General features: G+C 38.0%; 2 protein-coding genes across 2 annotated transcripts in view; one reads left to right on the plus strand and one right to left on the minus strand.

Moving 5' to 3' along the window:
- ALMS1 (ALMS1 centrosome and basal body associated protein) overlaps nucleotides 1-26,937 on the plus strand; it is a 135,452-nt gene that overhangs the window by 18,015 nt on the left and 90,500 nt on the right. Inside the window, exons 3-9 of the mRNA XM_084901261.1 lie at nucleotides 6,732-6,924; nucleotides 11,150-11,267; nucleotides 12,631-13,100; nucleotides 14,267-14,389; nucleotides 14,646-14,764; nucleotides 14,865-14,999; nucleotides 19,464-19,605. Coding sequence (XP_084757387.1) covers nucleotides 6,732-6,924; nucleotides 11,150-11,267; nucleotides 12,631-13,100; nucleotides 14,267-14,389; nucleotides 14,646-14,764; nucleotides 14,865-14,999; nucleotides 19,464-19,605 — 1,300 coding nt within the window. The remainder of the gene's footprint in view (nucleotides 1-6,731; nucleotides 6,925-11,149; nucleotides 11,268-12,630; nucleotides 13,101-14,266; nucleotides 14,390-14,645; nucleotides 14,765-14,864; nucleotides 15,000-19,463; nucleotides 19,606-26,937) is intronic.
- LOC311631319 (ubiquitin-ribosomal protein eL40 fusion protein-like) lies at nucleotides 2,586-3,099 on the minus strand. Its single transcript, XM_084901321.1, has one exon. The coding sequence runs from the start codon at nucleotides 3,059-3,061 to the stop codon at nucleotides 2,675-2,677; it is 387 nt and encodes a 128-aa protein (XP_084757447.1). The 5' UTR covers nucleotides 3,062-3,099; the 3' UTR covers nucleotides 2,586-2,674.

Below are 26,937 nucleotides of genomic sequence, written 5' to 3' on the forward strand. Positions count from 1 at the left end.
ACTTATACATGGAATTTAAAAAAAAAATTATATTCTTATTGATTTCAGAGAAGGGAGAGGGATAGAGAGATAGAAGCATCAATAATGAGGGAGTGTCATTGATTAACTGCCTCCTGCATGCCCCACACTGGAGATTGAGCCTGAAACCTGGGCATGTGACCTGATCAGGAATCAAGCAAGTGACTTTTTGGTTCATGGGTTGATGCTCAAATCACTGGGCACACACCAGCTGGACAGAATTTTTCCATAAATATCTATACTGTTTTTGACCCATGGTTGAGAGTTCTTCCATGCAAAGGGCTGAGTGTATGCATTGACTTTTGCCATTTTATATAGAGACTTGATCATCTATGGATTTTGGTATCCCCAGGGATCCTGGAACCAATCCCCTGTGGGTACTGAGGTTAGTTAAGTTTTGGGGGAGTCAGAAGTCATAGCAGATTTTCGACTGCACAGAGGGGTTGGTGCCTCTAATCCTCCGGTACTGTTTAAGGGTCAACTTCATAGGCTCCGTATCATTGGCTAGATCAACTTGTTCTTCTACTTGCTCTACTTTGTGTTCTGATCTCAACTCTGTGAAAGCAAATGTTACTATGTTTATGTAGCTGAATAGAGTGAACACTTTTCTGTCTTCATCTTAGGTGCATGCAATAGCTAGCATTTGATACTGTTAACGATTCATACATTCTAAAAATAATTTCTTGATTCCTCCTGGTTTTCTTTCTACTCCTCTGCCTATTTATTCTTTTCCAGTTTTCTTCACTGCTTTATCTTCCCCTTTAAACCCCAGAATCAAAGATTGCAAGCTGTGAAACTGAATATGACCCAAATGTAGTTTGCAGAAACATATTTTTGGCACAATGTTTTAAAATTTTTGAAATAGAACAATTAAAGTGTGTGCAGGGCATAGTTGGCTACAAGTCCCAACACACTCTAGTTCCAGGCAGATTTAATGAGTTCTCTTTACCTCTCTGTCCAGTACACATTTTGAGTTTTTTTCCTTCTGCTTGAAGTGTTGGGATGTTATGGTTCTCATCTAGATCTAGAGCTTTATACTTAAATATCCCAAATTTATATGTCCAGTTTTACACTCAACTGCTTATGTGCCCTTCCTGCACACAAATGTAAAAATATTTAGAGGTTTAAAGGCCTTTTTGTACTGATTGAAAATGTATTATGCAAGGACTCATTGTGTGATAGGAACATAGCAACAAAATATGTAGAAATAAAACAAATAAAAATCTTCTGAACAGAGATTTTTAAAAATCCTCCTATATAATAAAAGCCTAATATGCTAAGTGTCTGGTCAGCCATTCAACCAATTAAAGTGGAATATGCTAATGATGTGCTAATGCAGCTCAACTGCTCGCTATGACATGCATTGAGCACTAGGGGGCAGATGCTCAACCAGTAAGTTAGCTTGCTAAATTCCGGCAGATTAGGACTGAGTGAAATGAGCGAGACAGGCTGGACACACCCTGGAGCTCTCTTGCAGTCCCTCTTCAGCTGGCCAACCTCCTGTATTTCTCCCCAGCCCCAATTGTGCATTGGTGGGGTCCCTCGGCCTGGCCTGCGCCCTCTCCCAATCTGGGATGAGGGCACTCTCCCCCTCCTCCCACCCCACCAGGCACGAATTTTATAATAGGAAATCATGCAAGTGTTTTTGCATGGGGAGAGAAGTGATTTGTAGAGAATGAAAGTGGGAGGATCACATATAGGAAGGAAATAAAAGTTGTCGTAAAATGGGAATGCCTTTTTTAATATATATTTTTTATTTCATAAAGCAAGGGAGAGGGGGAGAGATAGAAACATCAATGATGAGTGATGTTTCTATCTCTTATCTAGTTTGGCTCAGTGGATAGAGTGTTGACCTGTACTTAAAGGTCTTGGGTTCAATTCCAGTCAAGGGCATGTGCCCCAGTTGCAGGCTTGATTCTCAATAGAGGGTGTACAGGAAGCAGCCAATCAGTTTCTCTCACATTGATGTTACAGTGTCTTTCCCTCTCACTTCCACTCTCTGTGGAAAAATATCCTCGAGGGAGGATTAAAAAAAAAAAAATCCCTGTGAGAGGACTAAAAAACAAACAAAAATAAATAAGTACTTTTATTAAAAATTTAAAATAATTATTGCTAAGGTCTATGGATTGATGCCAGTCCACGAAAATCTTATTGGTTTCTCAAGAGATGAGTAAAGAATTGAGATGAAGTGTTTAGAAACTTTTACAGCATTTTGACAGACTGATTTTAAGTTTTGTTTTGTTTTGTTTTTTTTAAATATATTTTATTGATTTTTCACAGAGAGGAAGAGAGAGGGATAGAGAGTTAGAAACATTGATGAGAGAGAGTCATCGACCAGCCACCTCCTGCACACCCCCTACTGGGGATGTGTCCGCAACCAAGGTACATGCCCTTGACCGGAATCGAATCCGGGACCTTTCAGTCCACAAGCCGACGCTCTATCCACTGAGCCAAACCGGTGCCGGCTGATTTTAAGTTTTTTAGAACTAGAAATATTTGTGCTTGTATTTTGTGCTTATATATAATTTAAATTTCATTTTTCTAGGGTTTTTTTTTTTTTTTTCCAGTCAACAAAAGAGAAACTTTATTGAGGCCCTAGCATCGCAGGGTTCAGATAGAAGGCTGCCCTGTGGACCCAAGGAGTTGGGGAGGGGCCTTATTTAACCTTCTTCTTGGGGCGCAGGTTGTTGGTGTGGCCACACTTCTTCTTGCGGCAGTTGACAGCACGGGGGTGCAGGCGGGCGTAGCACTTGCGGCAGATCATCTTGTCGCAGTTGTACTTTTGCGCGAGCTGGCGGAGGGAGGGTTCGATGATGCCACCCCTCAGACGAAGCACCAAGTGCAGGGTGGACTCTTTCTGAATGTTGTAGTCTGAGAGAGTGCGCCCATCCTCTAGTTGTTTGCCCGCAAAAATCAGACGCTGCTGGTCAGGTGGGATGCCCTCCTTGTCTTGGATTTTAGCTTTGACATTCTCAATGGTGTCACTGGGCTCAACCTCAAGGGTGATGGTCTTGCCAGTCAGGGTCTTCACAAAGACCTGCATTTCTGCGTCTGCTGGGGAGGCTCCGCCGCCTCGTTGACGAGAAAGAGGACCTTGTTTTGTTTTTAATAAATCTTTATTGTTCGTATTATTACAAATGTTCCTCATTTTCCCCTGCCTCCATTGCTCCCCTCCACCAGGTTCCCACCCCACCCTCTGCCCTTTCCCCACCCCCCATTATCCTCATCCATAGGTGCACAGTTTATGTTCAGTCTCTTCCCGCACCCTCCACTGCCCTTTTCCCCGAGAATCGTCAGTTCACTCCCCTTCCATACCTCTGATTCTATTATATTCACCAGTTAATATTGTTCATCAGATTTTTTTTTTTTAATTCCCTTGGTTTTTAGATTCACTTGTTGATAGTTACGTATTTGTTGTTCATAATTTTTATCTTTATCTTCTTCCTCTTCCTAAAGAACCCCCTTCAGCAATTCATATAATTCTGGTTTGGTGGTGATGAACTCCTTTAGCTTTTTTTTATTAGTGAAGCTCTTTATCTGGCCTTTGATTCTGAGTGATAGCTTTGCTGGGTAGAGTAATCTTGGTTGTAGGTTTTTGCTATTTATCACTTTGAATATTTCTTGCCACTCTCCTCTGGCCTGCATAGTTTCTGTTGAGAAATCAGCTGACAGTTATATGGGTGCTCCCTTGTAGGTACCGTATTTTTCGGACCATAAGACGCACCGGACCATAAGACGCACCAGTTTTTAGAGAAGGGAAATGAAGAAAAAAAGATTCTGAAACAAATAGTGTCCTAAAATATTTTATGTGCATTAAAACCCAACATCACAGTCATAAACACATGTAATCAACCCTGTAAAGTAAACAGCAGCATTTAGAACCATTTTAGAGCCGGGCAAGCACACAGAGACCACACAGAGCTGGGCAAGTAAAAAAACTTTTTTTTTACAGTATATGTGTAGGCTATATTTGGACCATAAGACGCAGGGACTTTCCCCCCCCCACTTCTGGGGGGAAAAAAGTGCGTCTTATGGTCCAAAAAATACGGTAATTAACTGTTTTTCTCTTACTGCTTTTAAATTATCTTTGTCTTTTGCCTTTGGCATTTTAATTATGATATTTCCTTATGTGGTCCTCTTTGGATTCCTCTTGTTTAGGGTTCTCTGTGCTCTTCCTGTACTTGGAAGTCTATTTCTTTTACCAGATGGGGGAAGTTTTCTGTCATTATTTCTTCAAGTTGGTTTTCAATATCTTGCTCTCTCTCTTCTTCTGGCTCCCCCAACTTTGGTATGCTTGAAGTTGTCTCAAGGCTTCTTATGCTATCTTCGCATTTTTGGATTCTTTTTTCTTTTTGCTCTTCTGGTTGGGTGTTTTTTGCTTCCTCATATTTTAAATCATTGACTTGATTCTCGGGATCCTGTTGAATCCCTGTATATTATTCTTTATTTCATTCAGTGTATGCTTAATTTCAGACTGGTTCTTTTCCATTTTTTTTGGCATTCTCACTAAGGTCTTTGAAGATTTTACTAAGTTCCTTGGAGATTTATAGCAGATTCTTGAGTAACCTTATAACTGTGGTTTTGAACTCTATATCCAGTAGTTTGCTTTCTTCCATTTCTTTCATTTGTGATCTCTTTCTTTGTCTTTGCATTTTGGCTGCTTCCCTGTGTTTGTTTCTATATATTGGGTAACTGATATGTCTCCTTGAGTTGATAGAGTGGCCTTGTGTAGTAGGTGTCCTATAGGGCCCAGTGGCTCAGCCTCCCCAGTCACCTGAGGTGGACATTCTTGGTGCACCCCTTTGTGAGCTGTATGCACAGTCTTGTTGTAATTGAGCCTTGATTGCTGTTGGTGTCACTGAGAGGAATTGACCTCCAGGCCAGTTGACTCTGGGGATCAGCTGTTACTGCAGCGGAAGAGCTGCTGTGCAGGAGACACCCCTGTGAAGCAGGACTTGCTTTGGTGGGGCTTTGGTGCTCACTGAGTCTGCCCCTTGAGTGTGTAGCTTATGGATGTGAAGAGTTTTAATCTAGTATGGTCTCACACTGAGCACTGGGTACACTGGCTCTTGGGTCTCCAAAGAGGTGTAAAGTCAGCCACTGCCTGGTGCCACCCAGCAGAAGCTACAGAGAGATCTGCAGATTCTTCTTTTTTGTAATGGGTTTGGAAGTGTCCATACAAGGCCCAGCTGGTGCAGGTGTGACTTGGGCCTTTTATTGATAGATTTGGGGCTATCTTACCCAGGAGTAGCTTGTTTGACAGATTTTAGGCTGAGAAAGGACAGGCCATTCATATGCAAAAACTGCTGCGGCCCCTCACCTCCCCTCCCCCCCGCTTGGGTGTGGTGAGGTATCAGAGCATCACCAGGGCTGAGCAAAAAGAAATGGCTGCTAGTCAGCCCTGCACCTGGGGATTCCCAGCACAGGAACAATGACCCACTGTGACCACTTCCGTCTGGAAGAAAGTCACCCCTGAGTTTCTTACTGATGCCAGACAGTCCAGTTTCTCCCTGTATGTATCTGGGTCCCCCAGAGTCTTGCTCAACACTGGACCTCAGAGGAAGTGGGAGGTTGTAAATTCATTCGTGGTGCTGGCCTTTGAAGAGAAGCAGCTGGCTCTCCAGCAGCTTATATGTCATTCAGCCCCAATCTGCACTGATTGTTACAGCCTGTAGGGTTTTTTTTCTTCTTTCTTTTTTTTTAAGTATATTTTATTGATTTTTTTACAGAGAGGAAGGGAGAGGGATAGAGAGTTAGAAACATCAATGAGAGAGAAACATCGATCAGCTGTCTCCTGCACACCCCCTACTGGGGATGTGCCCACAACCAAGGTACATGCCCCTGACTGGAATCGAACCTGGGACCCTTCAGTCTATAGGCTGACACACCAAACCAGTCAGGTCCACCGTAGGGACTTGTTTCCCCAGCTCTGGAACCCTGGGCTGGAGGTCTGGTGTGGGGTTGGGACCCCTCCCTCCTCTGGGCAGTCTCTGCACAGACAATCTCCCTCCTGATTAAAAAAGTGGCACATCCGGGTGCCAGAGCAGCCTGTTCTGTGCCTCCAGCCCATTAGCGCCTCATACCAGTCTTAATGTGCTTTCTTCTTTACTTCCCTAGTTGTACTTCCACTGAGTCAGCTTTCCCGTGGTTCTGGATGATAGTTCTGTATTTTAGTTATAATTTTTATGTGGTTGTGAGAGGCAGCAAGTATAGACATTTACCTATGCCCCCATCTTGGTTCCTTCTTATTTAAAAAAAAATATTTTTATTGATTTCAGAAAGGGAGAGAGATAGATTAATGATGAGAGAGAATCATCGATCGACAGCCCCCTGCAATACCCCCTACTGGGGATGGAGTCTCCAATTTGGGCATGTGGCCTGACCAGGAATTGAACCCTTACCTTCTGATTCATAGGTCAGTGCTCAATTACTGAGCATTGGGTCAGGCCCAAATTTACTCTTTTAATGATGAGAACTAACTGTTAAAGGTTTACTGGAAGATTCAAATTAAGAGATAAGTAGTAATGGGAAAGAGGTCTAACATATAGTTAATATTGGGGGGAAATAGAAAGAAAAGCTTTACTTTTCATAAACTTTGATGAGGTTGTTGTCAAATAGGAAGCTATGTGAGTGGACATTTTAATACAAATGTTAATATGTGTGTTAATTCAGTTAATAACTTAGTATATTTTCCTTCAAAATTATTGTTTTAGAGAACAGAATCTTGGCATTTTCTTCCTCAAGAAATCGACTCTTCCTACACCTCTGATACATCTCAAACCAGGTTTAATGTGAGAGAGGAAGGGACAGATGCGGCAGACTTCCTTTCTGTGGAGGAAGGTATATTGACCCAATCAGAAAATCAAGTAAAGAAATACAGAGATCTCTTTTGTTCTTCATCGCTAGGTAATGCCTGTTTTTTTCCTTTAAACTAGTATTAATACCTCACATTTATAAAATATTTACTTTTGGGGAATTGCAAGTCCTTCATTTAAATCCTTTCTTGAATTGAGTTCTGTAAAGATATACTCAAAGATATTAGCTTATTTCTGGTTTCCACAGTTTGTATAGTTATGTTAAATGTGCAGTTGCACCTCATTTTATCATACGCTACTGCTCACAGAAGGCAGAAAGTTGATAACTTTCTCTCCAGTAGGTTTGCCTTCTCAGTCCTGAATTTGTGGATGTTTTTCTTGGGATAAACCAAGTTATCCTTTATTATTATTATTTATTTATTTATTTATTTATTTTTTTAATCCTCATCTGAGGATATTTTTCCATTGATATTTAGAAAGAGTGGAAGAGAGAGGGAAAGACAGAGAGAAACATCAGTGTGAGAGAAACACATTGGTTGGTTGCTTCCTGCATGAGCCCCAACCAGGTCCCAGGCCAGGAAGGAGCCTGCAACTGAGGTACATGCCCTTGTCTGGAATGGAACCTGGGACCCTTTGGTCCGCAGGCCGACGCTGTATCCACTGAGCCAAACTGGCTAGGGCCATGTTATCCTTTGACTATTCAGCAATGGAGACCCATACTCCTTAAAATACAACCAAAAAGCAAATGTTCATCTTTACCTTATTAGATTCTTAGAATTGATTATGGCATATGTTGTTATTCTCAGTTTTCAGAACCAAAAATTTAGATACAGGGTTAAATGACTTGTTTTAGATAGATCTTATTGCTTTGGTGTATATGAAACTGATAAATAGCTCTTTACAAAAGGTATACTTTAAATGCCTCTCAAATAATCAAAATAGGAGATAGAATAAATTGTTTTTTTTACTACTTTGGATCATTGCAAATATATAAAAATGCTAAACAAATATGGTAATTAAAAAATTTTTCATGCCTAAATCGTAATTCAGACAAATATTTCTTTGCTTTTCCTTTCTTCAGATTTTGTTTTCAAAAATTGAAAATAAAATACAGCCCCACAATTTTTAGAATTCGCTTTTGTCAGAGAAATGGCTTCAAACATGAAGTTGTCAAGAGTTTTTTTAAAGGAACATGAATAGGAGTTAATTTAAGTTCTTTTCTTTTTTTAAAATATATTTTATTGATTTTTTTTTTTTTTTTTTTTTTTTTTTTTACAGAGTGGAAGAGAGAGGGCTAGAGAGTTAGAAATAATGAGATAGAATCATCGACCAGCTGCCTCTTGCACACCCCCTACTGGGGATGTGCCCGCAACCAAGGTATATGCCCTTGACTGGAATCGAACCCGGGACTCTTTAGTCCACAGGCCGACACTATCCACAGAGCCAAACCGGTTTCGGCTAATTTAAGTTCTATTCAAACATAAGCTAATGCTATCCAAATCAAAAATTAGTGCCAATGAATTCTGTGATGTGGATCATCAAAGTCAACTTTAATCTTAATTTCACATATTAAGAAATATGTTGATAACATTAGTGTTTCTTTGTGGGAGGAAATGGCTATGATAGTAGATGAAAGAAGGCTTTGCTATAATCAGGTTTTCGAAAGGCTGTCATGCTAAAGTGGAAGCAGCTTATTTTCATTCATTTTTTTAACAAATAGTGTGTGTTGTATATTTGATGCTAGGAATATATAGATGAAATCTAACTCTTTTGGGAAGACAATTCAGTAAATAGAAACTAATAGTATCATGTATGAGTATTTTAATGAAGTACAGCAGAAGCTTGCAAATTATAGACTATAGGCCAAGGCCTTATTTTTTATGAGCTAAGAATGGCTTTTGCATTTTTAAAAGGATTATAAGAACAACAACAAAAGTGTATGCAATAGAAACCATGTATGACTAACAAGGTCTAAAATATATACTACCTGGCCTTTCATAAAAGTATTTGCTAATTCTAATCTGGAGGTTAAAATGAGAATACATAAGTTTTTTTAAAACTTGATATAAGAAAGAATGTTCAACTTGAGTCATTTAATAATGGAAAGGCTATCTATATATATTTAAAAGCCTAAGTGATTGTTACACCCGGAAATCTGGTTGACCAGATGACTGGCTGATACCTATGACATGCACTAACTACCAGGGAGTTGACACTCAATGCAGGAGCTGCCCCCTGGTGGTTAGTGTGCTCCCACAGCCTACCTCCTCAAGTTGGCCAACCTCCCGTGGTCCCTCCCCTCGGAGTGGGCAAGACTGCCCCAATTGGCCCCGGTCACTGGCCAGGCCGAGTGTATAGCACTCGGCCTCTAGTATAACAATAAAAAAGTGAGCTTAGCTCTGGCCCATGTGTCTCAGTTGGTTGGGCGTCATCCCTTGCACTGAAAGTTTGCAGGTTCCATTCCCATTGGTGGTGCCTATGTTATGGGTTCGATTGCTAGTAAGGGATGTTCTGAAGGCAGTCCATCAATGTTTCCCTCTCACATGAATGTTTCTCTGCCCTCTCTCCTGCTTTCTCCTCCTCTCTCCCTTTCTCTCTCCTCTTTTCCTCCCTCTCCGTTTCTCTCTAAAAAAGATTAATAAAATGTATTTTTAAAAGAAGTGAGCTTATATCACGGCAAAAGTCAAGTAAAATTCTTTATTAAAATAATTCCAGCATTGGGTAGGAAATTGTGTGTCTTGCTTCCAAAATTTTTGCTAACATAAAGTTGTATAGCTCTATCTTCTCATTTACATTTTAAATGATTAGAGCAGATCCCTGGATCTGATGGCCAAGGAAATTTTATTACTGCTATTTTGTTATGCATGAATGCTACAGTCATTGTGGGGTATATAAGTCTCACCAATGACAAATGTCATATTGAAAATCAGTGCTGAGACAAATATCTCAAAAAAGAGTGGTCCAAGCTATCACAATGTCCAAATGTGAGGAAATGTGGGGTCTTTGTTAAAAGACCTTAGGATTCTTAGAAGGTTAGAGACTTATGAAGGTTATGAAGGATTAAGACTGAGTCTCTAAGCAAAGGCTAAAGAGGAATCATACCAGTTAGTCATTGGTGGTAAAGGTTTCTCATTTTTAATTAAATCATTCAGTAAATAAGTAATAATTCTATTTTGAATGCTTACTAAGTGTAGCAGGTATTTTGCTAGGCACTGAAGATATTACTGTGAAAATAGCAGCAGACATGGAGTTTTAAATTTAAGTGGAAAGCAGATAGGCTAAAGATTAAAACAAGAGTGTGGTAGTTACAATAGGGAAGGTGTACAGTATTATAGGCATTCTGAAATTAAGAAAGTAAACTATGGCAACAAAATTATAGCATATTGATAGAACCATTTAGTTTTAGCAAAATATCACCCATCCAGTTAAATTAATATTAAATGGGATGCTGTTGGTTGTACAGATTTGTTTTTATTAATGCTTAATTTTTGTTTTGTAGTTATATAAATACCATAAGAGAATACTGACTTTATATTTAGTAAACATTGAAGGGCATTCTAATAATTACTTAGGTTGGCATTCAGGAATTCACAACAATTTTCCCCCCTTTACATCAGCAATTCTCAAACTTTTTGGTCACAGGACTACTTTACACACTTTAAAGTTACTGAAGATTCTAAAGACCTTTTGTTTAATGTGGATTAATCAGTTGCCTCCCGTATGCACCCCGACCAGGGATCGAACCTGAAACCTAGGTATGTGCCCTGCCCTGGAATCGAACCCACATGAGATGACGCACAAACCAACTGAGTTACCCTGCCAGGGCCTTAATATTATTTTGAATATAATTTTGACCCTCAGCACCTCCTGAGATTGTCTTAGGGATGCCCAGGAGCCCATGGAAAACACTTTGATATACAATGGAAAGAAGCACTCATAATGGTTAAGAGCACTTGTAAAAAGAGTTCAGTCTTAGACTCAGATCTCACTCTGCCACTTAGGCTTTTTGCAGATGGACAAATTACTTAATATTTCTTTTCCCCCCCTTAATATTTCTTAAATTTTGTAATCATGTTTCCTTACCTATAAGATGGAAATAATGATACCCATCCTTCAAGGTTGTCATGAGGATTAAGTGAAATATTGTATGTTTAGTACCTGGACCTTTTCAGGTAGTTGCTGCTGCTGGTATGTTGTTATACTAAAGTTTGTAGAAACTTCCAGATGGCAGCATGTTTAGGTTCTTTAAAGTATTATGTGAGTGCTAAACAGTTATTTTTAATATTTCCAACATTTTTATATTTGAAACTTTGCAGTCATACAAGACAACTTTACTTCTCCTGATTTGCCTTTGCTGACATGTTTGACACAAGACCAAGAGTTTGGGCCTGATTCCATATTTCACCAAAGTGAACTAGATTTTGCACCTCTGAGGTAGAATGATTTTTTTTATTTTTTATTTTCATGTAACCATTCTACTCTTGCTTTTCTTGTTCTTAGCTGTTACTAATATTAATGACTTCAGCCTAAGTTGAGACTTTGGGGTAAGGGTTAGGTAGTTTCAGCTCACACTCTGAAGGTAACATGCCGCTAAGTCAGTGGTCGGCAAACTTGTTAGTCAGCAGAGCCAAATATCAACAGTACAACGATTGAAATTTCTTTTGAGAGCCAAATTTTTTAAATTTAAACTATATAGGTAGATGCATTGTTATTAACTTAATTAAGGTACTCCTAAGCTGGCCTTTGCTAAAAACTCAAGGGGCCAAAGAGCTGCATGTGACTCTTGAGCTGCAATTTGCTAACCACTGCCCTAAGTTAAGACATTATGCAGAGCAGTTTGACATGATAACATATGTATGTGTAAAAATGAACCAGTTTACTATAGTGTATTTAAAAATAATTTCTAATACATTCTAGCTTTTCGGGCATATTTTAATTTAGAAGGCACACTGGATTTTTCTTTTTATAAATCTCCCCTTTTGCTTTCTGTGACCCAACCCCATTTTGTAAAAATCATTTATTTCATGTTCACTAAATTGTTTGGCACTCTCATTTTGGTCAGCTGATATTGAATGAGCCTTGTTATCTTTCCTTACCTTATAGCTGTGAATATGAAGTAATAAGATTTTTTTCTAACAAACATGTCCAAATTAATAATTATTCCAAATTAATGTCCTTTAGCATAGTTATGATGGGAGACAAGTTTGGAATTCTCTAAAACATTTGAAATTATTCAAAAATATGTTTTCCTTTTTTATAACTAAAAAAAAAAGGGGGGGGCACCTTAAATTAAAAACTAGATGTTTACTGATGTGCCCTTTTGCTATATATTACTTTTAAATTACTTTTATGGAAAGTGTTTTGTAAACAGTAGTCAGCCAATGATTCCTGTTGTATTTTTTTTTGGTGGGGGGGGGGTGTAGATAACTTCTTAAGTGGTTTTTAAGAGCATAATAAATGACTAGTAAAAGAGCTAATGCAGGTTAAATGAATTTTAAATTTTCATTTAAAGAATTTTTTTCCCCAATATGAAATTACTCATATATTTGACAATATTGTTTTAGAGAAGTCTGAGAAAATATTAGAGTCACAGATGGTAGTGCACTTTTCTGTTTATAAAACAATTTGCCTTGTTTAAGTCAGTCATTTTAAAAGATTTTGAAATAAGAACTTTGATTTTCAACACATTATGGAAATAACCTTAATAGCAATGACATATCAATTTTGTATTTTTTCATGTTGGTATTGAAAAAAAATAAATTTTTAAATATGTAACCCTTTTTTTGTATCTTTTCAGGGGAATTCCTGGTAAGTCCGAAGACACTGAAGGGTTTTCTCGACCAGTGGAAGTTAGTGAAGCTTTATTCCAGGCAACCTCAGAAGTAGCTTCAGACTTAGTTAACAGTTGCTTTAATGTATCTCAGCATACACTTATAGGGAGTACAGATGTTGAGTCTCAGGGCTCTTTTTTACATCCTGAGCAAGAAACCAAAGAAGAGACTGTTTTAACCTATACAGTTGATGAACTGAAAACTGCCAAAAACTCTGATAGTTATGGTGCTCTTTGTTCATATATGTCATGGAAGATAAAAGAAGTTACACAAGAGCCAGAAACCAATTTAGCTGATAAAGATCAATTTTCTTCAACTTCATCTGATACAGTTGATGAATATGTAACTCCTAAAGAAAGTGACAGTTTTGATGCTTGTTCAGATGTGCACCACTGGAAACAGGAAGCTTTACAGCAGTCAGAAAAATATTTAACCAGTAAGGACCATAATTCCTGCTCAGAATCATCTGATACAATTGATAAAAATAAAAGTCCTGAGGAGAGTGTCAGTTTTAATGTTCCCTTTTCATTTATGCCATGGACCAAACAGGGAGCTTCACACTATCCAGAAACATGTCTAGTCAGTAAGGATCATGTTTCTTTTCCACATGAAATTGCTCCTCATTTTAATAATAAAATGTCAAATTCTTTCTTGCATTGCTTGTTAGAAAAGGATTCTGTTGATATCTGGTAGTGATTTTGAGAATGTTTATTTAAGGGCTCCAGCTGAGAATGAGATGCAACAAAAGATGGTTTCTTTGGAGTGTTATGAAAGAAATGAAGGTTTTGGGAAAGAATTATCTCAATGTTTTGAACTAACAGAGAATAGCAGTACTTTATTATTTTCAGAGGTGTGTCCCAGATCTTCAGAAATAGAATATATGGAGGATGTTGTAGTTCCTGATAATTCCTTCAAAGTTTCAGAAACACACACTCTCTCCAGGGGACATGATATCTCTTAACATAGAGACTTTTGGTGGTCCTCTTCATACTATTACATCTAGCTTGGATGTGATATCAGAACATATCAGAACATATTTTCAAGAGGAAAGAAACCAAAAGGCAAGTGCTGCTTTTGGAGGGAAAAATGTTGATGCTATTGCAAATCCAGCCTTTGAGGCAGTTATTGCCTCTATTGGCGATTTTTAAGGAAGAGCGTATAGTTAATGAAATCCAAACTGACATCAATAAACCTGTGACAAATGCCAGCCAAGAAGGTGAACCAAAAAATTCAGGTATTTTTTTATTAAATTACAAAGATGAAAATTCTTTCGTTGATAAACTTAGTCATCCATACTATCAATCTACTCCCAGGGTGTTTGAATCAGAAGCTTTAAAGCCATTGTAACATAAAAATGATGATGATGTTAGCCCCCTGTACTGGTTTCCTAATATAAAATCATTCCCCAGTGCTCCTCAGGAAATGTTCTTTAAGCCACTTTCTTTTATTCTAGAACTTAAGTCACATGTGTCTTCAAGTGAAAATTCTCACAGCCAGATTGTTGGTCTTTGCAAAACACAGTTTTATTTCAGTGTGATGTAGACAATGAACTATTTCTTCCCATTGGGAAGATAAAGTATTTTTCTGCTCTTGACCTTGCAGAGAAGGAAGGATCTTCAAACATTATTTACCCACTGGAAGTATCAACTTCAGATTCTTTGTTTTCGCAAGATTTAAAGCAGCAAACCTTTGAAGAAGTTGCAGATTCCTCAAACTATATTTTGGGTAAGAATGAAAATTCTTAGTCCTATCATTGAAGGCCCATCTGCAGATACAGAAAGTAGCTTGTCAGCAAACTTGGTGACATATGATGCAAAGTAACAAGGTACCTTACCAATGATCAATGCTGCATCATTAATTACAGTTGGTCGGGAGACATTGCTGAAAGCTGATATAGGCCTAGATGAAATTCCTTGGCCTATGGGTGCCAAATCCAGTCTTACGATACATACAATTATTCAAAATGACTCCTGTTTTATAGAGGGCCTGCAGGGGAAGGCTGAATCTGACATCTATTCTGTGGGTGATGATATTGAATGCTGTAGCCTAGATGAAAATACTGTTGTATGCAGTGAAAGATCTACCGAACTACAAAGAGAGGTGAGACACAAATGATAAGTTGGGGAAAACAGTCTTTTCCAGTTTTGTTTCAGGAAATAGATTGTTACTTGTTTTTATTTTACTTGTTACTCTTTCCCAGATAAGTGACCAATGTGATGTGACTGGGAAGTGCATTGAGCTAGCAGGTTTAGGAAATATGCTTGATGATCTAGAAATTTATGATGTCTCCCTGCCGTGGCAATCTGACTTACAACTACCATCGGAGGAAGAGCCTGTAAGTTTTTCTATTTGATGTTTTTTATGGGGAAGGGAAACAAATATTTCAGTTGAAAATTAGAGGTAAAAGTGCCCATTTATGTCCTCTAATACAGAAGTTGCCAACTGGTGTTGGCAGGTCCAGAAGGTTGGTGATCACTGGTTTAAGGAAACCTTTGGAGCAGCGTTTGCCAATCAGTGATCTGCTAATCACTGGTGGTCCGGGAGGTCCTAATATCTGGTGATCTAATATCAACTTGTGATTTGTAATCTGGTCTTCATCTGATATGCAGGAATATACTTAACTTGTTAGAGATTGGCATAAAAGAAATGTTGGTATTTTGTAGACCGTAAGACTTAATGAATTCTGTGGTGTCTTGGAAAAAGCCTTTCTTTGGTGCCTCTAGGCCTTTATCCCAGGCATCTTAACTTTTCCAAGTTGTGCCCACAAGAACCTTTGGAACAGTGTTAAAAATGGAGACGTTGATTTGTGCTTTTTCCCTCTCTGGTCTTCAATGTACAAACCTTGGAATAGACCCTGGAAATATTAAAATATTTTTTTTTATTTATTTGTAATTTTAAAAACATTTATTTATTGATTTTAGAGAGAGAGAAAGGGGGTGAGAGAGAGATCAATTTGTTGTTCTACTTACTTATGCATTAATTGATTGATTCTTGTATGTATAGGGGATCAAACCAAAACCTTTGTGTATCAGGACGATCCTCTAACCAACTGAGCTCCTGGCCAGGGCTCAAGCATTTCTTTTTAGGTGTTCCTGAAAGATTTTTACTTCAGAGGTATCTTGAAAATTATAAGAATCTGTTGTTTCCCCAGGAAAGATACTGAGGTACTTAATATCCAAACTAGTCAGTGTTCAGTGTTCCCAAAGGAAACTAACTACCTCCTTCCCACATAAACAACATCCTCATGTATTACTTCCATTCCTCTCTATTTATATCATTATTGTGTGTGTGTGTGCACTAGAAAATTATAACTTTGAGGTGTTATAAAAATTGTTTCAATGTTTCTTTTATACGAGGCTTTATTTTCCTTGATCTCTGGAATATTCCTCTGGTCCCATTGCCCATCTTCTTTTGTCTGAAACTGTCAAATCTAACCTGGATCCCACTTCCTTATAATATATCAATATTTCCTGTTAGTCATTAAATGCAGTTTGATAATATATGTGGTGTACTTAATGTTACTTTTCTTTTCCTGTTTTCCCAAGTATAACAGTGTATGTTATTGGAAAACAATTAGTTTGGGTTGCAACCATATTTAGACCATTAGGTTTAGACATTTGATAAAAGGAAATGAACAAAGATATACTGATGAACTTCTGTTTATAATTTGTTGAATTTAAAAATATTTTAATGTAGCCGGGACCGGTTTGGCTCAGAGGATAGAGCGTCGGCTTGGGGACTGAAGGTTCCCGGGTTTGATTCTGGTCAAGGGCATGTACCTTGGTTGCTGGCATATCCCCAGTAGGGGGTGTGCAAGAGGCAGCTGATCGATGACTCTCTCTCATCGATGTTTCTAACTCTCTATCTCTCTCCCTTCCTCTCTGTACAAAATCAATAAAATATATTTTTAAAAAAATATTTTAATGTAGAGAACTATTAGGCTAGTTTTATTTTCTTCTAAAGTAGGCATTGTTTAATTCTAACTTTCAATGTAATAACAGTGGGGATGAAAGTGATAACTGTGCTCAAATACTATGCTAAGTTTTACTTTCATATATCAGGTAGGATTGTTGAGGATTATTATCATCCCCATTTCTATAATTGACAGAAAGTTAAGGGACTTTCTCATGATTACTTAGCAAATAGGGGAACTAGTATTTGAAAATAATCTGTGTACTTAACCATTATGTCATTAACTCCCTGCCTGTTTGGCTATTCTTCATTGAAACCAATGCCAAGATTTTGCATTATTTTGACAGGAATGAAGGTTTTGAAGTCAGTTTTTATTGAAACAAAAATGAGAAACAAAATCTGATAAATGTTAAATTTAGTGTTTCTAATATACTAGAGGCCTGATGCATGAAAATCATGCACTTGGCGGGGGGGGGGGGGGGGGGTCCCCTCAGCCCAGCCTGCACCCTCTCACAGTCCGGGAGCTCTTGGAGGATGTCCCGGAGTGGGCCTACGCTGTCAAGTCGGATTAGACATCCATAGCACTGCCACGGAGGCGGGAGAGGTTCCCTCCACCACCTCTTTGCTCTCCAGCTGTGAGCCTGGCTCAGGGCTTCTGGCTGAGCGGTACTCCCCCTGTGGCAGTGCTGTGACCACCAGGGGGCAGCTTCTGTGTTGAGCATCTGCCCCCTGGTGGTCAGTGCTTGTCATAGTAACTGGTTGTTCAACATTTGATTTGCATATTAGCCTTTTATTATATAGGACTAGTGGCCCAGTGCATGAAATTTGTGCACATTAAAAGGGAATTAGAGGAAATATTTTAATGTTGCTATTTGCCCTTTCTCTATAATAGATATATCTGGCCAGCCCCACCCCCATTGAGCAACACCAAGACCTGGCCGGCCCTAACCCCATCAAGCCCCTCCGGGCGGGGGGCACAGCCTCAGGTTTTCTGGCCCGGCACCACACAGCCTTAGGTCCCTGCTGATAGGTCATTACGGCATCATGGTGTGATGACCATTTGCATAGCCTTTATTATCAAGATTATTAAGATATGCATATATATTAATATGTTTTTATTGATTTTTAGAGAGAGAGAGAGAGAAACATTGATGAGTCAGAAACATCAATATTGAATGACTGCTTCCTGCACACCTCATACCTGTGACTTCTTGTTGAATGGGTTGACGCTCAACCACTGACCCACACTGCCTGGGTGTTTTGTTTTGTTTTAATCCTCATCTGAGGATATGATTTTTAAAAATTGATTTTTAGAGAGAGAAAGGGAGGAGGGAGAGGGTGAAGAAATAGAGAGAGAGAGAGATGTGAGAGAGAAACATTGATTGGTTGCCTCCCATATGGGCCCTGACGGGATGGAACCCGAAATCTAAGTATGTGCCCTGACCGGAAATCAAATCGCAGCCTTTAGATGTCTGGGATGATGCTCCAACCAACTGATTCATTTGGTCAGAACTCTAATATTTTTAATAGTACTGTACAATTTTTATAACTTGCATCAACTTTTTCACGTGGATAAAATATATTTTAAAAATAAAAAACTATATAATAAAAGCCTAAGATGCAAATTGTCCCCTTGGGCAGTCATTTGACCAGGAGACTGGGATTTTAATTGCTTGCTATAATGTGCGCTGACCACCAGCTGGCAGCTGGTGGCAGTGGAGGTGCTGCTGGCCCCGACGGGCCCTGACGAGAGCGGGACTGTGGCGGGATGGTGGAGCAGGTGAGCAGGTGGCACCAGGCCAAGGCGGGTATGAGGGCTCCCCTCTTTCCTCATCCATTGCCCTGCAGACAGCGACCAGCAGTGGTGGCAGGGCAAGGGGCTGCCGCCCAGCTTCAAGCACTTAGGAAGAAAGGGCAAATAGCAATATTATATATTTCTTCTAATTTTTTGTTCAATATGCACCAATCTGTGCATTGGGCCACTAGTATTCAATTAATAGTGATTCACCAAGATTAACTATGACCACATTCCAAATTTTATTTGTCCTAATTTGGTAAAAAGTTGTATGTTTATGTACTAACATCACTAGTAATGGTTACTGATTTCTTTACTAGCAAGGACTTGTTGGGATTTGTGTTTTAGGAACTTCTTTTTCAGCATTTAACCTTTACTTCACTATCAGTTTATATTTCCCATGACTTTTGTTTCAAGAAATTTGAGGACTTTTTTTGGTTAATCCTTACCTGATATTTTCCCATTGATTTTTAGAGAGTGGAAGGGAGAGGGAGAGACAGAGAGAAACATCGATGTGAAAGAGATATACCGATTGGCTGCCTTTGCACGCCCCTACCAGGGTCTGGGATCGAGCCTGCAACTGGGATATGTGCCCTTGACCAGAACTGAACCCAGGATCCTTCATCTGTGCGCTGATGCTCTATCCACTGTGCCACACTGGCTAGGGCAGGACTTTTATTTTTTTAGGAATTGATCACAGATACAGTTTTCCCATGCTTTTATTATTCTAAACATTTGTGGATTTCTTAAAAAGGGGAAGTAGGTTTTTTCCTACTTTTCTTTTTTCCTTTCCACAGCACACTTCTCTCTCTAAAAAAAATCCTTGTGCCATAGTTCAGATTCTGCAATGATCATACTTATCATAAGGAGAAAAACACTTCTAGGTCTCCTATACAGAACCTCAGAATAATTTATAGAGCCTTCTTGGAATTGGCCAAGATATGACCTATATATGTATTCAGGAGGATTGGGAATATAATTTTAAGGAACTGGTATAACTACTTAATATTTATTTTCATCAAAAGTCTGTATTTTAACAGATGTCTAAAATTAATCTTCTTTCTTTTTTTAAAAAAAAATCTCTTTTCCTAGGACATTAGTCAGTCTTTTTCATCTGTATTACCTCCATTTGTTACTCATGAGCCAAACAGAAAGTTGGAGTATCACTCTTCAGATCTCAGGATGTTGAGAGTATCTCCTGAGATTGTGCCAAAGACTCGAAAACATTCACCAGGTATGTGGAAAAGGTGGTATTAAATGTCCTTATGACTAGCTTGTTAAAAGTATCTTGCTATGGCTATTTTTTTTATATTTGAACTCCTGCAGTTATGTTAATTTTGAATTAAGTGTATTTATAAATGTATAGGTCTCTTTCATTAGATGAATCTTTTTGATTTAATTGCTTTCTTCATGATAGTGTTTAGAACTGAATTACATGGACAAGCCTGAATTAGCATCAATTTGTTTCTATATTTCTTTCTGTGATTTGAAGGGGGAAATTATTGAGCATGAGAGGACAATAGATTTGTAGAGAGGAAATTGAGAGCTAAGTTTTGAGACAGAAAACAAGGTAATCTTACCTGCTATGGGTTGTGGGGACAGGAGGAGAGGTTTTAGGGACTTAGAGGAGAGTGCCTTGGTGAAGGCTCAGAATTTATGTTGAAGTGAATAGGAGATGGAACTAAAGACAAGCAAAAGGCCAAAACTGGTTTGGCTCAGTGGTAGAGCGTCGGTCTGCGGACTGAAAGGTCCCAGGTTCGATTCCGGTCAAGGGCATGTACATTGGTTGCGGGCACATCCCCGGTAGGGGGTGTGCAAGAGGCAGCTGGTCAATGTTTCTCTCTCATTGACGTTTCTAGCTCTCTAGCTCTCTCCCTTCCTCTCTGTAAAATATCAATAAAATATATATTTTTTAAAATGAATAAATAAAATAAAGACAAGCAAAAGGATTTTCAGGTAGTTCTGAAGTCAGTTGAGTTCAGAAATGATTTTATAATGTCAGCCTGTATAGCATCTCTCATTTTTCTTTACTGTAACTCAGGAATAGAGAAAGTTAATGCTTGGTAGAGGGATTTGTGTGTGGTGGAAGGACAGCAGTGGAAAGGAATAAGTGAGGGAAGAGTTAATCAGCTATTTGTTTCAGCCTGCATTGGAAAAGAAAAGAAGTCAGGAGAATTGTTAGTCTAGAAGAAAATAAAGGAACAGAGGTTTCTTTATGAAGTTGAATAGAGGAGGTGGGTAAGAGTTACTGAGAGAGCTAGAAGAATGGGTAATTTTGGTCAGAGTGAGTTACTACATTTAAATTTGTGTCAGTTTGAAGGGTGATAAGATCCATTGCTTGGCCCTGAGGGGATTGGTTAGAAGTTGAATAAAGACCACTGGGATAAAATAAATTGAGATTTTGAGGCTAGATTTGGATTAACTGTGTTTAAATATTTTCTGTTTTTTGTGGGGTTTGAGGTTTAGGAAAGCCTGTTCACCAGACCTTGAAAAAGTGAATGAGAGCAACTGGAAGTTGTAAGAACATGATAGATGGAGAATGGTATTGAAGCTATGTGTGGCCTAAACCTCAAGAAAGGAGGTTTTATTTGTATGTTTTTTGTTTATTTGAGAAAGATAGAAAATAATGGGAAGGAATTCATTGTGACATTGGTAGTAATATCCTATTACTGATTTTAGTAATTGGAGAGTTATCTCTTTTAGTAAATCTAGCTGAATTTTGTCAATTTTTTGCTGTACTTTTCAAAGAAATTGGTTTCTCTGCTTTTTCTAATTTTTCCTTCTACCTTTTAAATCTCTATTTCATTTACTACCATTTTCGTCTTTATTATTTTCATATTTTCACTTGCTTCAGTTTTGATTTGAGCTTGTTACTGTTTTTTAAGGTGAAATGTTAAGTTATTGATCTGAGATCTTTCTAATTCAGGTTTTTATATAGATACATTTTTAAACACTGTTAGCTGCATGCCTTAAGTTTTGCTTTTTCATACTTTAGTTTTAATTCATCTAAATATTGCCTAATTTCCATTGTAATATTTCTTTGTTATTGACACTGGTTATCTGGAGGTGTGTTGTTTAATTTCACATACTTAGGAGTTTCCTTTTGTTATTGAGATGTCATTCCAGTTTTTGGAGAATATATATTTTGTATGATTTCAGTTTTTAAATTTTATTGAGGCTTGTTTTATGTCCTAACATATAGTCTGTCCTGTAGAATGTACAGTTTGCACTTGAGAAGAATGTGCATTCTGCTGTTGTTAGGTGGTGTGTTCCATACATACTTATCTGCTAGTTCTGGTTAATTTATAGTGTTCCAGTCTTCTGTATCCTTGTTGATCCTTTGCCTAATTGTTTTCTTCATTTCTGAAAGTAAGGTATTGAAGTCTCCAAATATTAGTGTTTGTTTCTCTCTTCTTTTCTTTTAGATTTGCTTGAAATATTTTGAGATACGATATTAAATGATTTTATGCTTATATTTTATAATTTATAATGACATGCCTTGATGAATTAACTTTCTTTGTGTGATTATAAATTGACCTTTAATTCTAGTAACATATTTTGTCCTAAAGCTTTATTTTGTCTTTTTTCTTACAAATAAATATATTTATTTATTTATTTATTTATTTAATCTTTTTTGTTCAGATTATTACAATTGTTTCCTCCCTCTCCCTCCTCCCCCACCATAGCTCCCCTCCACCCAGTTCCCACCCCACCCTCTGCCTTTAACTCTTCCCCCACTGTCCTTATCCATAGATGTACGATTTTGGTCCCCTACTCGTTTCCCCCCAAGAATTGTCAGTCCAGCCAGGACCGGTTTGGCTCAGTGGATAGAGCGTCAGCTTGGGGACTGAAGGTCCCCGGGTTCAATTTCGGTCAAGGGCATGTACCTTGGTTGTGGGCATATCCTCAGTAGGGGCTGTGCAAGAGGCAGCTGATCAGTGACTCTCATTGATATTTCTAACTATCTCTCTCCCTTCCTCTCTGTACAAAAAAATCAATAAAATATATTTAAAAAAAAAAAAAAAGAATTGTCAGTCCACTCCCTTTCTATGTCCCTGATTCTATTATATTGACCAGTTTATTCTTTCCACCAGATATTTTATTCACTTGATTTTTAGATTCACTTGTTGATATGTATTTGTTGTTCATAATTTTTATCTTTACTTTTTTTCTTTTTCTTCCTCTTCTTAAAGAATACCTTTCAGCATTTCATATAATACTGATTTGGTGATGATGAACTCCTTTAGCTTTTTCTTATCTGTGAAGTTCTTTATCTGACCTTCAATTCTGAATGATAGCTTTGCTGGGTGGAGTAATCTTGGTTGTAGGTTCTTGCTATTCATCACTATGAATATTTCCTGCCACTCCTGTCTGGCCTGCATAGTTTCTGTTGAAAAATCAGCTGACAGTCATATGGGTGCTCCCTTGTAGGTAACTGTTTTTCTCTTGCTGCTTTTAATATTCTCTCTTTGTCTTTTGCTTTTGGCATTTTATTATAATATGTCTTGGTGTGGTCCTCTTTGGATTCCTTTTGTTTGTCCTCTTTGGATTCCTTTTGTTTGGGGTTCTGTGCGCTTTCTGGACTTGTAAGTCTATTTCTTTCACCAGGTGGGAGAACTTTTCTGTCATTACTTCTTCAAATAGGTTTTCAGTATCTTGCTCTCTCTCTTCTTCTGGCATCCCCATAATTCAGATGTTGGTATGCTTGAAGTTGTCCCAGAGGCTTCTTACACTGTCTTCAAATTTTTGGATTATTTTTTCCTTTTGCTTTTCCGGTTAAGTGTTCTGCTTTCTTTGTATTTCAAATCTTTGACTTGATTCTTGCGTTCCTCTAGTCTGCTGTTGCATCTCTGTGTAACAATATTTTTTTATTTCAGTCAGTATATGTTTAATTTCTAGTTGGTTCTTTTTCATATCCTCAAGGGTCTCGCTAAATTTATCTGCCTTTTCTAGGAAATTATTGAAAAATCTTATAATCATGGTTTTGAACTCTATATCCAGTTGTTTGTTTTCCTCCATTTCTTTTGTTCATGATCTGTTACTTTGTCTCTGCATTTTGGCTGCTTCCCTGAGTTGGTAGGGTGGCTTTGTGTGCTAGGTGTCCTATCTGGCCCAGTGGGTCGCCTCCCACTTACCTGAGGTGAACACTCTTGGTGCATCCCTTTGTGGGCTGTGTGCACAGTCTTATTGTAGTTAAGCCTTATTAGTGTAGATAACTATGTTCCTCTAGTTATTTTTGTTCTTACAGAAGACCCTTTATCATTTTTTGTAATACTAGTTTGGTGGTGATGCACTCTACTTTTTTCTTGTCTGGAAGCTCTTTATTTCTCCCTCAATTTTAAATAATAATCTTTCTAGGTAAAATGTAGGTCTTTGCTTTTCATCACTTGTTAATGCTCACTCAAGAATAATGTTCCATTGGTTTTTAGAAAGAGTGGAAGGGAGGATGAGAGACAGAGAAATGCCGATGTGTCTTTCTCACCCTGACCAGGGCCAGGTTTCAAGCCTGCAGCTGAGGTACATGCCAATGACTGGAATCGAACCCCAGACTTTTCAGTCTGCAGGCTGACACTCCTCCACTGAGTCAAACTGGCTAGGGTGCTTTTCATCACTTTGAATATTTCATGCCAGTACCTTCTGGCCAGAAATGTTTCTGTTGAGAAATCAGCTTGACAGTATAGGCGTTCGCTTGTAGACAACTGTCTTTCACTCACTCCCTGCGTTTAAGATTCTTTTTTTTTTTTTTTTTTGTCTTTAACCTTTGCATTTTAATTGTGATATGTCTTGGTTTGTATATCTTTAGGTTCATGTTGCTTCCTAGACTTATGTATCTTTTTTTTAACCAGGTTAGGGAAGTTTTCAGCCAATAATGTTTCAAATATGGTGTCTATTTGCTCTCTGTCCTCTCCTTCTTGTACCCCTGTGATGAAGATGTTATCATGCTTCATTTTGTCCCACAGGTCCTTTAAATTATCCCCATTTTTGTTGTTGTTTTGTTTTGTTGTTGTTAATCCTCACCTGAGGATATATTTTCCATTGATTTTTTTTTTTTTTTTTTAAGAGAGAGGTGGGAGGGAGGGGAAGAGACACAGAGAAACATCAATGTGAGAGAGGCCCACCAATTAGTTGTCTCCTGCATGTGCACTGAAGGGCTGGATTTGGAACCTGCAACCCAGGTATGTGCCCTTGAGCAGGAATCATGCCCATGACCCTTTTGTCCACAGGTTAACACTCTAACCCCTGAGCCAAAGCCACCAGGGCTACTATCCTCATTTTTTACAATTCTTTTTTTTTTTTTTTTTTTTCCTGATTGGGTGTTTTTTTGATACCTTGTCTTCCAAATGGCTGATTCCATCCTCTGCTTCATCAAACTTACTATTTATTCCTTCTAGTATGTTCTTCATTTCAGTTATTGTATTCTTCATTAAAAAATATTTTTATTGCCGATACTGGTTTGGCTCATTGGATAGAGCGTCAGCTTGCGGACTGAAAGGTCCCAAATTTGATTCCGGTCAAGGGCATTTACCTTGGTTGCAGGCACATCCCCAATGGGGGGTGTGCAAGAGGCAGCTGATTGATGATTCTCTGTCATCGATGTTTCTAACTCTGTATCCCTCTCTTTCTCTCTGTAAAAAATCAATAAAATATATTTAAAAAAATAATTTTATTGATTTCAGAGAGGAAGTGAGAGGGAAAGAGAGATAGAAACATTAATCATAAGAGAGAATCATTGATTGGCTGCCTCCTTCATGTTCTATACTGGGGATCAAGCCTGCAACCTGGGTATGTGCCCCATGACGTCCTGGTTCATAGGTTGATACACAGCCACTGAGCCATGCTTGCCAGGCTCTAGAGGTGTTTTTTGTTTGTTTGTTTTTTTGTTTTTTAATGTATTCTGTGTGTTGTTTTTTTTATTCTGAGTTTCACAGCCAGATGTTATGTGGGTGCCTCTTTCCAATTCTGGTGCTCTGGGCTGGTATGTTTGGTGTGGGTCAGAACTCCACACTCCTGAGGGGGAGCCTTTGCAGCTGAGATATCCCTTCAGAATCTCAGCCACCACAAAAAGCCAATTGGGCCAGCCGTTTTTGTGTTTCCACTCTTTCTACCAGTCTCGGTGTTGCTTCTTCTGTCCTTGATTATAAGACTTCTCTTCATCTAATCTTCAATTGGTTATGCAGTTTGATTGTTCTTTATTTTAGTCTTAATTTCAGTTTGTTTCTGAGAGGGGATGTGTATATCTTTTACCTACTTTGCCACTATTTTGAATGTCTTCTCTTTTATTTCTGGTTTTAATTGAGTCCTGTCTCTTTTTTTCTTGGTAAGTCTAGCTAAAGGTTTGTCAATTGTTTATCTTTTAAAAGAATCGTTTCTTAATTTCATTGACTTTTTCAGTCTTTGGCATTTATTTCTGCCCTGATCTTTTTTATTTCCTTCCTTCTGCTAACTTGTGCTTTATCTTTTTCCTAGTTCTTCGAGATATAAAGTTAGGTTACTGGAGACTTTTCTTGTCTCTTAATGTAGGCACTTTTTCCTATAAACTTCCCTCCTAGAACTGCTTTTATCGCATCCCATAAGTTTTGGGATGTTGTATTTCCATTTTCAGTTGTCTTGGGGGTATTTTTCCCCTCTTTTTATTTTTCTTTGACCCATTAGTTGTTCAGCTCATTAATATGTTTTAAATTATTCATTTCTCGACCATTTTTTCCTCACAAAATTTCATAACTCATATCCTTCTAAAGTTACTATGCAGTGTACATTATTTTCTTTTTGTTTTCTTGAATTTAATACTTGGTATTTCTACTTTTTTACTTTACAGTTCAGTTCTCATTCCATTCTATTTTCCAGCTCCTTATTTGAAGCTCACCAGTGGGTTTAGAATGGCAGTCAGTTGTAGTAAAAAGAGTTCATTAGAAAGCTAACGTATCTGTTTTTGTCATTTACTCACTGTACAACTCTAGGAAAATATGTTTGTTACTCAAAATGTCATCTAAGGACCAATAATATTGGGTATTAGCTGGGAGCTTGTTAGAAATGCAGAATTTGAGATTCCACCCCAGACCTACTGAATTAGAATCTAAGATCTTCACATTGACCAACACTGTTAAATCGTTATCATTGAAACTTAATTTTCCTATTTATAAACTATAGCTAATATTTGCTGGCTGTACCAGTCATTTTGCTACCATATGTTTTGCCAGTTTACTTATTCTCTGTTTGTTTTTAATTAGAATGTAAGCTTTGTTTGTTTATTTGTTGCTCCTATTTTCTACATCTAGAATACTGACTGGCCCGTAGTAAACAAATTTTTTTTTTTAATGAACAAATGAATGCATTTCTTGTCAAATATTGCCATTTCTATTGTATTCGTTTATTTTCCTTTGCCATTCAGAACTATTTTTATTTAGAATTATTTACTTTCTTCTGACAATACAAATATACTGCATTTCCATTGTTGCAGAAAGTTTGATGAGACAGCACTGCTTACACTTTTGTATTCCCTTTCCAATTCAGAACTTGTATTTGTACAATATAGGTCTGCTCATGTCTATCAGTAATTCCCTGTGCC

This window comes from Pipistrellus hanaki (assembly GCF_964339955.1).
Source record: "Pipistrellus hanaki genome assembly, chromosome: 12".
NCBI lineage: Eukaryota > Metazoa > Chordata > Mammalia > Chiroptera > Vespertilionidae > Pipistrellus > Pipistrellus hanaki.